We start from the raw sequence: 14,790 nt of genomic DNA, 5'->3' as shown, positions 1-14,790 counted from the left end.
GGCAGGAAAAGCATTTACAATGCTAAGTGGAGGGAATGATCAGACTAGTTACTTCAGCTTTCTAATTTTCTTCCATTTATTACTATTGACTTGGTCCAGATTAATAGTTTGGAAAGGTAACCGCACAATGATGAAAACAACTACTTTTAAGTATCACTGCTCTTATCTGACTTGGTTAGTCACCATTTCCCAAGCAATGCAAATTTTTGCAATTATAGAAATGTCCTTCGCCAAAGTGCAACACACATCAACTTACAACACTGGGAATAGGTTGTCTATATTTTAATAGTAAGTTGCACATGTCATTGTGAAGCAATATAAAACCATGTTGATTTCATAAAGTGAGATCATCAGCTGATCATAATGTGTTCCAGCACATTGTGCTGTACAGAATAAATCAAAATTCACCATCATCTGATAGCAACTGAAACAAAGACTCCTGTTCAACTGAACACAAGTTTACATTTAACTCTACCAGATCCATATATAGTTCTAAGCCAAAGAAAACAACCTGGGTTTATCGATATCTGTTTCTGCACTTTGTGCATATTTGCACCCTGTTCACGTCAGCCCTTTAATCCATGAGCAACTGAAGTTTCAAATCACATCAATCTATCTTTTTCCTCATCAGTAAAATCTCAAGTGAGGATATATTAAAGCACTAAGAACCTTTTTTAACATTAAGTACAGGATAGGGGTTTAGATCTCTGGATAGAGGTACATCGATCTCAGTTTCAGAATTTTTTTGGAATAAAAACAAATGGATTAGTAGCCTACTGCTATCAGCTTACGTTTATGAATAGGAAAATAAAATCAGTTCTTTTCTCTCTCCCCTCACACAAGCCTGCTGGGATATCAATCTATGTGAAAACCAACAGAGGTTTGATTTTTCATATGCCTGGTGAGGATTACAATCTTGTTCAAGTAACATTCATTTACTAGGTTTGAGGGAGTACGTGGCGTTGTTCCCTCTGGGCAGAGCAACCAACACTCGTGGTCACAGTTTCTAAGGGACAGACCTCCCCACTACAAAAAGGGAGGAGAATCTTTTGAATTCAATATCCCAGAAAGCAGTGAATACACAACAACATGCACATTCATCTCTCTCTAAACTGACAATATTTGACAAAGGATGAGAAGGAATAGAACAACTGCAATAGCATTGATTGGCAACACAGGCTTAAGAGATCATATGTCCCACCATGATTGTAGCTCTGCCACACCTGGGTACATTAAAATGCAGTGGGGTGGAATAAACAAAGGCAGTTTAACAGTAACAAAACAAACATCTTTTACCTTATACAGAAGTGATTTACATTTAGTCAATGTAATAAACAGTAGTTATTAATCACAATCCAATCAGGCTTTGTCAGCAACAGTCAGACATCACAAAAAAACAGGGGAAATGTGACTGACTGCAGTAAACAACTGAGAAACAAAGGGTTCAAGGAACGGTTTCAGACTTTATAGGTGACAAACAGGAGCAAATAAAATTTTGAAATTTATCAACAATGTATGTAATAAAACAGGCACTCTCCAACAGAAGCAGCACGGACACTTAGTCCATGAACTTTTCTACATTTCCCAGGCAGATCAATACACAGCAGAAAATATACATTACACACACACACACAAAGTTTAGACTTACAAAACTTCACAAATAAAAAGGCATAGCAACCCCATGGTTTAAACATTTTATTTACAGAGTTCATCTCTGTGCAGCAACTGAACAAGTGCTACACTTCTCACCTGCAAAATGACTTTCAATGTGGAATATAATTTAAAAAAACACTAATATGCTACACAAAAAAAGGTAACTTGGAACCAAAGGAATTCAGTACAATTCACTGGTATTAAAACTGCAAAATGCCAAATTAAAACATTCAACAGATAAGGTGAATCTCTTTCACTCCACGATGTTACGAAATTGCCAGTTTACAGCTTTTATTAATGAAACAGTTTAGATTTTGCTTTTTAAGAGATGATCTTTTAATGAACAGAACCAGAGCCTTTGGTTTGCTTACCCTGTGGAATAAACTTAAGCGCATTTAGGAGGTCAGGGGTTAAAGGTGATTTCAAATGACAGAAGAAATGAAACTGTATTCCATGATTCCTCATGACTGGAGGCAGAGAATGAATATTGAGAACCAATCAAAACTTTATTTTGTATATGGAATTAAAAGCAATAAATCCAGGTCAGATTTGCTAAGCTGCAAACATTAATTAGGGTCTTATTACCTACATAGGTAGATGTATCACTTCATCGGGCTCTCATTGAGTTCCAATGAATGGTCAAAGGCTTGAGTGTTGTATGGTATGATTGTCTGTTATCCCATCTCTGGAGCGATGCCAGCGTTCCACCTTCATTCATCATCTCATTGCCCTGAACCGAAAGACAGTCATCGTGTAGGAACAGAGCATTCTGCAGTTGTCAAGAAGGCAGGGTCCCTTTAAGATACCACATTCCACCATGACTTGCACAGCAGTCCTATGAAGGAAAGTTGAAATTGACATTTACAATGCTAGGGAATAGAAACATCCAAGATAGGGGCAGGAGGCAGCCACTTGGCCTTTTTTGAGACTGCTCTGCCATTCTTCATGATCATGGCTAATCGTCCAACTCAATAGCCTAATAGTGCTTTCTCCCCATAACCTTTGATCCCATTCATCCCAAGTGTTATATCCAGTCGCCTCTTGAATACAATCAATGTTTTCGCATCAACCACAGACTCACCACTCTTAGGGTGAAGAAATGTCTCCCCATCTCCGCCCTAAATCGTTTGCCCTGAATCATCATACTGTGACCCCTAGTTCTGGCCACACCCACCACTAGGAACATCTTCCCTGTATCTACCCTGTCCAGTCCTGTTAGGATGTTATAGGTCTCAATGAGATCCTCCTTCATTCATCTGAACTACAGCAAAAATATCCTAACCTAGTCAGTCAATCTCTCCTCATACGTCAGACCCACCATCCCTGGAATCAGCCCGCACTCCCTCAAGAGCAAGAGTGTCCTTCCTTAGGAAAGGAAACCAAAACTGCACATAATATTCTAGGTGGGGCCTCACAAAGGTTCTGTATAACAGCAACAACACATCTCTGCTCCTGTATTCAACCTCTTGCAATGAAGGCCAACATATCATTTGCCTTCTTTACCACCTGCATGCTTATGTTCAGCCACTGGTGCGCGAGGACACCCAGGTCCCGCTGCACACACTCCTCTCCTAATTTACAACCATTCAGGTGGTAAACTGCCTTCTTGTTTTTGCTTCCAAAGTGAATTTATCTAAATTATACTGCATCTAGCATTGAGTTGCCCACTCACCTAACCTGTCCAGATCATGCCAAAAAGATCTCTGCCTCCTCATCACAGTTCACCCTCCCACCCAACTTGGTATTTTGAGATGTTACATTTTGTTCTCTCATCCAAATCAGTAATATATATTGTGAATAGCTGGGGTCCATGCACTGATCCCAGTGGCACCCCACTAATTATTGCTTGATTTGAAAAGGACCCATTAATTCCTACGCTGTTTGATCTCTGCCAAAAAGTTGTCTATTCATCTCAATACACTTGCCCCAATTCTATGTGCTTTAACCTTGAACATTAATCTCTTATGCGGAACTTTGTCAAATGCTTCCTGAAAGTCCAAATATGTCACATCAAATGGCTCCCCCTTGTCAACTCCACTATTGCATCTTCACAGAATTCCAATAGATTTGTCATGCATGATTTCCCCTTTATAAATCCATGCTGACTGTCTGATCCTGCTACTGCTTTCTAAATGCTCCACTACAAAGACTTTGATACTGGACTCAAGAATTTTCTCCACTACTGATGTCAGACATACTGGTCTATAATTCCCTGTCTTCTCTCCACCTCCCTTGAGTACTGGAGTAACATTAGCTACCCTCCAATATGCAGGGACTGTTCCAGAATCTACAGATTCTTGGAAGATCACTACCAATACATCCACTGTTTCTACAGCCACTTCCTTAAGTATTCTGGGATGTAGATTATCAGGCCCTGGGGATTTATCTGCATTCAATCCCATCAATTTTCTCAGTACCATTTCTCTACTAATATTGATCTCCCTCAATTCTTCCCTCTCACTAAATTTTGCATTCTCCAACATTTTTGGTATCTGGTTTGTGTCCTCTTTTGTGAAGGCAGAACCAAAGCTGTATTCAGTTGCTCAGGCAATTCTTTGTCCCCTATTGTACATTCAATGAAATAGAATGAAAAGCTTATATTTGGATTGCATCACTCTGAATCTAGAGATGTAGGTGTCACCGGCAAGGCATGCATTTACTGTCTATCTTTAGATGCCCTCAGATGGTGGTGAAAAGCTGGTACAATGGAGGGCAATTACAAGCCACTAAGTTTTTGACTCAAATCACATACCAGCTCAACTGGATAAGAATGGTATCCTTTCCTAAAGGATATTAGTGAAATGGGTTTTTTTTTACAACAACCCAACAGCTGTAATTATACCTATAATTATATAGCGCTTTTAATGTAATAAAATGCAATTGCACACTTCAGAAACGCATTACAAACCACTGGGCTACAAAAGGTAGTATCAGAACAGACGACAAAAAGCAGGGCCTTAGATGCAGATATTAAGCAGTGTCAAGGGGAAGAGAAAGGCAGAGGGGTTACAGAGGCAATTTGAGTGTCCATGGTCCCCTGACAGCTGAATGCATGTCTGTCAATGGTGCAGCAATCACCAGGGATATACGGGAAGCCAAAGTTGGAGGAGTGCAGAGATCTTGGGCATTAGGGGCTGTATGAGTTTATAAACAAAGGAGAAGTGAAGTTAAGAGATAATGGGAACTGTAGATGCTGGAGAATCCAAGATAACAAAGTGTGGGGCTGGATGAACACAGCAGGCCAAGCAGCATCTTAGGAGCACAAAAGCTGATGTTTCGGGCCTTGACCCTTCATCAGAGAAGGGGATGGGGAGAGGGTTCTGGAATAAATAGGGAGAGAGGGGGAGGCGGACTGAAGATGGATAGAGGAGAAGATAGGTGGAGAGGAGAGTATGGGTGGGGAGGTAGGGAGGGGATAAGTCAGTCCAGGGAGGATGGACTGGTCAAGGGGGCGGGATGAGGTTAGTAGGTAGGAAATGGAGGTGCGGTTTGAGGTGGGGGGGGGGGGGGGGGAGAACAGGTGAGAGGAAGAACATGTTAGGCAGGCGGGGGCGAGCTGGGCTGGTTTTGGGATGCAGTGGGGGGGGACGGGAGATTTTGAAGCTAGTGGAATCCACATTGATACCATTGGGCTGCAGGGTTCCCAAGCGGAATAAGAGTTGCTGTTCCTGCAACCTACTGGTGGCATCATTATGGCACTGCAGGAGGCCCAGAATGGACATGTCATCTAAGGAATGGGAGGGGGAGTTGAAAAGGTTTGCGACTGGGAGGTGCACTTGTTTACTGCGAACCGAGTGTAGGTGTTCTGCAAAGCGGTCCCCAAGCCTCCGCTTGGTTTCCCCAATGTAGAGGTAGCCACACCGTGTACAGTGGATGCAGTGTACCACATTGGCGGATGTGCAGGTGAACATCTGCTTGATGTGGAAATTCATCTTGGGGCCTGGGATGAGGGTGAGGGAGGTGGTGTGGGGGCAGGTGTAGCACATCCTGCGGTTGCAGGGGAAGGTGCCGGGTGTGGTGGGGTTGGAGGACAGTGTGGAGCGGACAAGGGAGTCAAGGAGAGAAGGGTCTCTCCAGAAAGCAGACAAGGGTGGGGTGGGAAAAATGTCTTTAATGGTGGGGTCGGATTGTAGATGGCGGAAGTGTCAAAGGATGATGCGTTGTATCCGGAGGTTGGTAGGGTGGTAAGTGAGGACTAGGGGGATTCTCTTTTGGCGGTTATTGCGAGGGCGGGGTGTGAGGGATGAGTTGTGGGAAGTGCGGGAGACACGGTCGAGAGGGTTCTCGACCACTGCAGGGGGGGGACGTTGCGGCCCTTGAACAACAAGGACATCTGGGATGTGCGGGAGTGGAATGCCTCATCCTGGGAGCAGATGCGGCGGAGGCGAAGGAATTTGGAATAGGGGATGGAATTTTTGCAGGAAGGTGGGTGGGAGGAGGTGTATTCCAGGTAGCTGTGGGAGATGGTGGACTTGAAAGGGACATCGGTTTCTAGCTGGTTACCTGAGATGGAGACTGGGACGTCCAGGAAGGTGAGGGATGTGTTGGAGATGGTCCACATGAACTTGAGGTTGGGGTGGAAGGTGTTGGTGAAGTGGATGGACTGTTCATGCAAGTTAAGGTCTGATGTGAAAACAAGAGTGAGATTTTAAAATGGAGGTATTGCCAAACAGTGAGAGAGGTGACGGGTAAGCAGTGAGCAGGACTTATTAAGAGTTTGGATATGGACAAAAGAATGAGTTCAGGTGTGCAAGTTTAGAAGATGGGCAGTTACTTTAAATTATCGACTTTAGACTGGAGCTCTGCTCCATTGCTGAAAGTAAATTTCAAACCCTGCGTTAAGCTGTTGGCCAAATTACCTTCAGCACTTTATCCACATCTGGTTTGCTGAGACTTTCTCCAAAATCTTGGCCCAGTTTAGACTGGATGACATTCCTACGCACACGATAATTTTTTGAAAAAATTTCAAGGAGTATCTGCCGATGCTGAAATGAGAAAATGTCAGTTATGCATCATTGAAGTCTCAAATCAAGTTTGTTTCAAGTATCATGGAACTGCATAGCACAGATGGAGGCGATTCAGCCCATCATGCCTGCTGACTCGCAACAGCAATCATTCCTACTCTCCGGCTCTTTGCCCATGGCTGTGCTATTTCTTTTCTCTTCAATTGTATTTTTAATTCCACTTGTTATTACGGAAGGTGCTTCTGCCAGCATTTTGACACTGCATTGAAGATCAGTACTGATACTTAAGAATAAAAATTCTCATCTCCCCACTGGCTCTTTTGTGAATTATTTCTTGTTTCAAAACCCACATTCCAGAGGAAACCTTTTCTCCTGTCTCACAAATCCCTTCATAGTACTGTAGACGCTGCTCCAATTCACTTGACCTTATTCACTCTGCAATCACTGTATCCAGCCCTTGTTTACTGAGGGGAAGAATGGTTGGGCCCTTTCCACAGTAACATAAACCAGTCAATATTCTATCTATCTTTTGTTTCTCCATTCTATTGATACCAAGGTCAGAACACGCTAGCTATTTCAGACACCATCTTAAAATGCATATCATTATACAAATATTCCACAGCCTTGCCTTGTTGAAAATAACTCCAGATCAGCAACCATTCCCATCCCCATACCCCTGACTGCCAGAGTCCCACAGCTGTTATCACACTGTTTACAGTCACCCTATCAAGTAATATTGAAATTCAACTAATTTCATAATATTACTGAAACTGTTTTCTAGATTACTGTGTCTGTGAAAACAAAAGTCATACGTGTTTCAGGCTGATGACTCAAGTGCAATTTTCTTCCTTTCAATCTCAACTTGCTACTAGATTGAAAAAACAGGTTTACTTCTTGGCTGAAGGAATCCCTCCTGAGACCGTCTAACAATCATAATATGATCTGACACAGCAGGCCATTTGGTCCATCATATCTGCACTGTTTTTTTGTTGCTAGGCCCAATGGATTTTAGGCCACCAATTTTTCCCCAGTAGCTCTTGGAAGTAAGTTTGCTTCCACTGCATTCCAGATGGTAATAACACACTGAATAAAACAATTTTTCTGTCTCACCACACTGGTTCATTTACTAATTTTCTCACCTTGGCCTGGATTCACCCAGTTACTTCCCAGTTCAGCTCACCCCTAATCCTCTCAGGCACTGGTGCTATTCTGCACTATGGGCTGAGCCCTTAACAATGCAAACCACAAGAAACTAACAATCTGTGGATTAAAGCAGGATTCAGAGCTTTAAAGAACAGTTTAAAAAAAATAATACTTTGGAATAAGAGACTTGCCTGATCAAAGGAGTCCCCAGCTTCCCATAGTGCAAACACCTTCTGTTCGTCAGCTGAAGCAGTTGTCTGTGGAGGGAACTGAACAGCATCTGTGTAAGTATGATTCTGCACTCAAATTGAAAACCAAAACTGGAGCATTCAGTGATGAGAAGTTTGCAACTACATCCATGCATTATGCCAAGGGGTGGCATGCCTAAACCTTGCTGTGGCGAACAAGTGATTTACTAAGGTCAGTGTCCTGCCTGTGCAAAGACGGAGTCTGGACATTTAGCTCCAGGCAGTCCCGTAATTCAAGTCTAAAAAGGATTCAGGAAGACCAACAGTGGGTAAGATTGAAATTAGGAGCAGAAGTAGGTCAATTAGCCCTTCAAGCCTTCTCCACCATTCAAAATGATCATGTGACCTTCTAGCTCAATGCTATGTTGCCACTTTCTCTACATATCCCTTGATGCCTTTAATATTGAAAATAAAATCTCTAGTTAAATATAATCAGTGACTCAGTGCTCACAGGCTTCTGTGGCAGTGAATGCCAGGGGTTGACCATCTGAGTGAAGAAATGTTTCTTCAGCTCAGTCCTAAATGGCCGAACCCCTATTCTGAGCCTGTATTTCTCAACTCCAGAGTTTTTGGTAGTGGTAAGCTATGCATTTTAAGTTCAGTAGCACAACTGCTCACTCTAGGGGAGCTTCTAAACCCTGGCTCAGCCGAACTGTCGGGACCTGGGTTTGTAGGAGCACACTAAGAGAGTGAACAAACTCCAGTTTGGGTTACAGACTCAAAATTACTAATGGCTCCTATTCATGTCAGAAGCCAGATAACCAAAACATTAAAAAGTACTGTACAGGAAGGTCTACACAAACATACATTGCATTACAATCAGGAAGGAAGAAAAAAATTAATAAATTGAGTAAATAGCTTTTTTTTCATGTTCCAGATATCACCAAGAACTTAAAAAAGGACTTATGATGTGGGTATTGTCCTTAAATCTAGTATTTATTGCCCCTGGTCCCTACTTAACTGCTTTGAGAAGGTGATGGTCAGCTGCCTTCTTGAAGCTTTGCAGTCCATGTGGTGCAGGTACAGCAACACGGCTGTCAGTCCTTGCAAGAGCTTGATACAACAGATTTGCTGGGCCAATTCATGGGGCAATTAAGAGTCAACAACATTGGTCAGGAAGATAAAGTTTCTCTACAGGATATGAATGGACCTGTTGGGTTTAAGACAAACCAACGGCTTTATGGTCACTTTTTTATTCTGGATTTTTACGAATTCTTAATGCAATAGCAGGATTTGAAAAAAAAGTGTGTAACAGTTTTGTTGGGAGTCTGCTGTAAGAGCTCAAAATATGTGTGTTAACCTGCATAAGGTGCTTTCAATCATATCAACCTCATTCACTTCATGTGTTTCTCTCCAATCTATAACCTAGACAGCAGAAAGCAAGCAAAAAGCTGCAATTTAACAAATGTACTCAGATTCACTGAAGTCTCACTTGTAGTTTACATCATCACTCGGAATAAGCTCTTTGGGGCCTGTTGTAATTCAACACCTCTTCAAGTTACAGTCAATAAAATCCTTAGCAGGCTCCCACTTGATTTCGAGTAAATCATGCAGCACAGAGGAGGCAGCTCAGAGGTTAGCAGCCAGTTACTGCCATTGGCTGGGCTGCTGTAGTGAATCCAGGCAACTTTCAAGTAGGAGAAACAAACAAGACAAAAGCATCACACAACCCTGTGTTTGCAATAGTTTAAAATCCCTCCAGATTCACGAAGCACAAGGGGCCATTTGGGCATTTATACCAATTTGGTACCTTTGCACTAAATTCAAAAGTACTTCAGATTTCACACTGATCGAAGACATCTCGCACATATTCTCTAATCAAAGAGGAAATGTAGACGCAGTAACACGCTGGGAGAAAGGACGCACAGGGGAATAGGTGGAATGATTTTCCAATCTTCAACTCCGCAGTCACATCCTGAAATTGAAGAAAGCAACGACAGCTTGCTAACATCAATGAAACAGATACAGTTGGCCCATGTTCCACCTTCAAAATGCTTTTAAAAACCTAGCTCTGTGTTTTTGGTCAAAACATACTTTGTGATATGGTTCGGGGTCGAGTTTTGTCTGGTAATGATTCTGTGAGCACTTTGAGGAATTTCTAAGATGCATTAGAAGCACATGTTACTGTTACCACTGGATCTAATGCTATAGCAGCCTGAGCTGCAGATTTGGGTTTTTAAAAAGGAAATTTGGCACAGATATGAGCTGCATTTATTGTCCAGTTCAGCAGCTCATATTTAGTGCAAGTAAATCCCTTTATCATTGTGTCTGGGACTTACATGGCCCTTGAAAAGCTTGGTAAAAGGATGGTAGATCTGAGAATTGGTGCCTGGTTGTGGCTATTGCATCAAAATTGGAAGGGCAGCAACATTTCCCTCAAGAATCAGCAACAAAATGCTACACATTACCCACCAGATGTAGGTGCAGAATTAGGCCATTCAGCCCATTGTGCCTGCTCCACTATTCTATCAAAACTGATATGTTTCTTGACACCATTCTTCCACCTTTTGCCGGTAACCTTTGATCCCCTTATTAATCAAGAATCTCTCTCTCAGAAAATACTTGGTTTGAACTTGTCACAAGGACACTTCATTCTAGCAATTTAACTCTAAAATCCCAGTCTCTTGGCTAACATTCCATGGAATAGTCCATGCCACTTGGCTCCTTAAAGCTCCTATTTTGTAATTTCAATGTGCGCTTCAATTCCTCAAACCAAAATCCTGATTGTTCACTTTTATAATTAGGATGGTGCTGCAACAGGGAGAGAAGGAAGAGCATTAAACCAATATCCATCAGATATTTGATGGCAGGCTAACTTCATTGAAACTATTTCCGCTTGAATGCAAGTAAAAAATCAGTCTCAAAATTGCCTGGAGATGTGTCCATACTGTATGTGTTGGAAGCACTTCTGTAATCTTATAGCCACATTGTTAACAACACACTATAATTGTTACAGTTACATTAAATTTAAGCACTAAGTATGGAAGCTGTGGCTCAGTGACAGTAAATGTGACTTGGTATCAGTCATACAAGATTGCACTATGTCTGGTCAGGGATGGTGGGACAGAAAGGGTTTCGGATTATTAGTCATCTTCACTCCTTTATCTGTGCCTGGAGAGTTGCCAACACTTATAGTCCATGGACTGTGCAAACATCTTTTGCTACATTCCAATGGCTAGTATTATTGCCAGCGGGGCCAACATCCACATAGCCAGACTCTTGGTCTGACTCTCAACCCCAAGCTCTGTAGCGCCAAACTCTCTCTCAACAATTAACAGAAAGAACTGGACAACCATTTAAACAACCCAAATCCTGCACTGAAACACTAGATTTGAGACATTATTTTGGTATTTTTGTTTAATAAATGATTAAAAAAAGGGAGTTAAAAGGTTATCAGGGTGGGGAAGAGAGAGATCATAGAGTTGAGGTGACATTCAGATTCAATCCTGATTTTACTGAGTGGAAGAGACTCTCAATGCCAAATGACCCACTCCTGCTCATAAATTATGTTCATTCATTAAGAAACATGCATCAGTTTTTCACGTGGTCTTCACTGACAAATTCTAGGAAATAACGCAGAAACAGCCGATTCCAGCAAAAAATAAAGAGGTTAAGATGCTTTTACTCACCGCTTGCAATATTTACCATCTTGGTCGATGTGTGTAACTGTCTGTTTTATACACGGTCGTATTAAATCACAGTATTGTAACAAATCAAAGAGGACATTCAGCCTATTGCATTTGTACTGGCTGTTAGAACGAGCAATTCGCAGTTTCTGATGGTGGTCTTTGCCAACCAAAACACATGTTAATAGTTTAATGTTCACAACAAAGAGCACATGCAAAAATCAGCAAACTACTGCAACAAACTCTCAACTACAAAGTGATGTTGTCAGGGCTCACTGGTAAGCAAAATCCATATAAATATTTTGTTTATACCTGAAAGATCAGTCCCTGTTGAATCTAGTCACCTTTCTGCACACAGTATGGTAGGAGCTTTCCTGCCATGGACCCGAGCTGTCAGTAACCCTATTCATTCTCTATCACATCAATAAAAAGCCGGTTCAATCTATGACTATGCTTGCCCTTTATGAGCATGCAGCAATATTGGACAGGATTGACAGCACAGAAGGTTGTTCATCTCAATAGGTCTGTGCTGGTGATTATGCTCCACATGAGTCTCCTCCCATCCCGCTGTCTCAGGTCTAATCTTTTCTCCCTTATGTGCTTAACCACACTATTAGTTTGAGCCCTGTATAATTGGCTCAAGATACCAGTCTGTATCATTATATTTTCAGAATGCTCCAGGGGGCTTCATATTTCAGATTGATGAGCAGTATGTAGCTAATGAGGGTTAGTGGGCTATGGAGCTCAAATTAATGGAATTACAGGAGGCACTCAGCTGGCCAGCATTTCTAACAATGTCCTCCTGCTTTAGTCATTACCCTGGGAAATAAACTTAGGAGCTTTGGTATTTTGCTGCTTATTTCAAACCAGTAAATGATATCACTGGAACATTTAATGCTCCATCGGGTTTTAGAATTTTCAATAAAAGCATTCATAACACATCACACCATTATTTCACAGCGTGCAAATATTTTATCCTTGCTCGCTGCATATCAAATCCTTCCTTCCCTCCCTCACACATTGATGCCAATATCAACGTGTGAATGACTGCTTCTATGAAGAGTGGGAACAGACCTAATCATAGATGCAAATCCAATCAAGGGTATAGTTCAAGTCTGCCCTAATCCCTCACCTGACAGAACACTTGCTGTTATACAGATATTCAATCTTAAGGCATTCCGAAGTAATTTGCAGCCAATTAATAATTTTTGATGAAAGTCATTACACATGCAGATAGAGCAGACAATTTATAAATTCTTGGAACGTGAGATAGCAGAGCATAATCAAGGCTGACACTATGCTAAGTACTGAAGGAGTGTGAACATACTGGGAGATTCATCTTTTGTGTGAGTAAAGGGGCAGGCAGGTGCATTATTTAAGACAGTTGCAGTTACTTTGCACATCTTGCCAATTTGTTGCCAGATTCCAAAGTCAACTATGTTCCTGACCAAGTGACAGGAGGAATGGGAAAAGAGGGCAAATTCAGTGAGTCAGGTGGCATGTGAAAGAGAACCACGTGAGACAGATTGCACAATGGAGTATGACAGAGAGACAGCAAGTACATTTACCAAGCCTCCATAAGACACAAGAGCAGAGGAGGCCCATTCAGCCCATCAAGTGTGCTCCACCATTCAATGAGATCATGGTTGATCATCCTCAACTCCACTTTCCTGTCTTATCCCCATGATCCTCAATTCCCACACTAATTAAACAGTTATCTCTTTCAGCAGTGAATATACTTAGCAATCCGGCTTCAACAGGTCTCTGCGGTAAAGAATTCCACAGAGTCAATACCATCATACAAAAAGACCCGCATCTCTGTTTTAAATGAATGACCCCTTACTGAGATTATACCCTCTGGAACTAAATTCTCCCAAGGAAAAATAACTTTTCTGCATCTACCTTGTCAAAACCCCTGGGAATATTACATATTTCGATAAGGTTTCCCTCATTTTCCTAAACTCCAATAAATACAAGGTCAACACCCTCAACTTCTCAAAGTCTTGCAGTATGGAAACAGACCTTTTGTGCGACGAGCCCATGCCAAGCAAGTTTTCCAAACTACACTAGTCCCATTTACCTGCATTTGGCCCATATCTATCCAAACCTTTTCTATTCATGCTCCCTTAAGAAATTCCATCCATACCTGTTATGAACACAATGAACCTTCTCCAGTTGCCTCCAATGCCAGTATATCTTTCCCAAGACAAAGAGCCCAAAACTGTGTAAAATTCCAGATGTAGTCTGACTAGTACCTTGTACAGTTTTTGCAAGATCTTCCGATTTTATGCTCCAGTCCTTTTATCTTTCCTTATTTTCATGATCCATGCACAATTCTCTCACACCCACCTTTTCTGCAACTTTTGGCAAACTTTCTCAATTTGAATAATATTCAACTCATCTGTTCTTTCCGTCAAAGTGCATAAACTCATATTTTCTACATAATATTACATCTGCCAGTTTTTTCTGCCTGATTGCTTAACCTATTTACATTCCTCTGGAGACTCACGTTGTCCTCACTACTTGCCTTCTCACCTTCCTTGCATCTTCTCAAACTTGGCTATATTACATTCATGTTCTTCATCCAAGTCATTTATATATGGAAAATTATTGTGGCCCCAGCAGTGGTCCCTGTGGCATTCAATAGCGCAGGGTGTCATCCTGAAAATGCCTCTCTACGCCAACTCGGTCTTCTATTAGATAGCCAATTCTCTATGCTTACTAATATAGTACCCTAACACTATGGGCCTTATTTTGAGTAGTTTTGTGTGGGACCTTATCAGACATCTTTCAGAAATCCAAATGTGTTAACATCTTCTGGGTCCCCTTATCTATTCTGCATGCTATCTCCTCAAAGAGGTATCCCTAATAAATCTGAAGGAGGGTCTCGATCCAAAATGTCAACTTTCCTGCTCCTCTGATGCTGCATGGCCTGCTGTGTTCATCCAGCTCTACACCATGTTATCTCAGATTCTCCAGCATTGGCAGTTCCTACGACTCTGTAACAACCCTAATAAAATCTGTCAGGAATGTTTTCATGAAGCCAGGCTGGCTCTGATTTATATTACTCATTTCTAAATGCACTACTGTTACATCCTTTAAAAGAGATTGTATCATCATAGAATCCCTACTGTGTGGAAACAGGCTGTTCAGCTC

At 41.7% G+C, this 14,790-nt stretch overlaps 1 protein-coding gene across 4 annotated transcripts in view; it reads right to left on the bottom strand.

Annotated features, from left to right (window-relative positions):
• Positions 1–267: 267 nt before the first annotated feature.
• polr3e (polymerase (RNA) III (DNA directed) polypeptide E) overlaps positions 268–14,790 on the bottom strand; it is a 65,530-nt gene continuing 51,007 nt past the window's right edge. For all 4 annotated transcript variants that reach the window (XM_048552608.2, XM_048552609.2, XM_048552607.2 and 1 more), the window contains 3 exons: positions 7,952–8,029; positions 6,513–6,638; positions 268–2,488 (listed from right to left, as the gene is read on the bottom strand). In XM_048552608.2, the coding sequence (XP_048408565.1) occupies positions 2,432–2,488; positions 6,513–6,638; positions 7,952–8,029 (261 nt within the window). In that variant the 3' untranslated portion in view covers positions 268–2,431. The remainder of the gene's footprint in view (positions 2,489–6,512; positions 6,639–7,951; positions 8,030–14,790) is intronic.

Source organism: Stegostoma tigrinum, chromosome 23, assembly GCF_030684315.1.
Source record: "Stegostoma tigrinum isolate sSteTig4 chromosome 23, sSteTig4.hap1, whole genome shotgun sequence".
Taxonomy (NCBI): Eukaryota; Metazoa; Chordata; class Chondrichthyes; order Orectolobiformes; family Stegostomatidae; genus Stegostoma; species Stegostoma tigrinum.
Note: the sequence above shows the minus strand (reverse complement) of the source record. Positions and strands in the feature narration are given on the sequence as shown.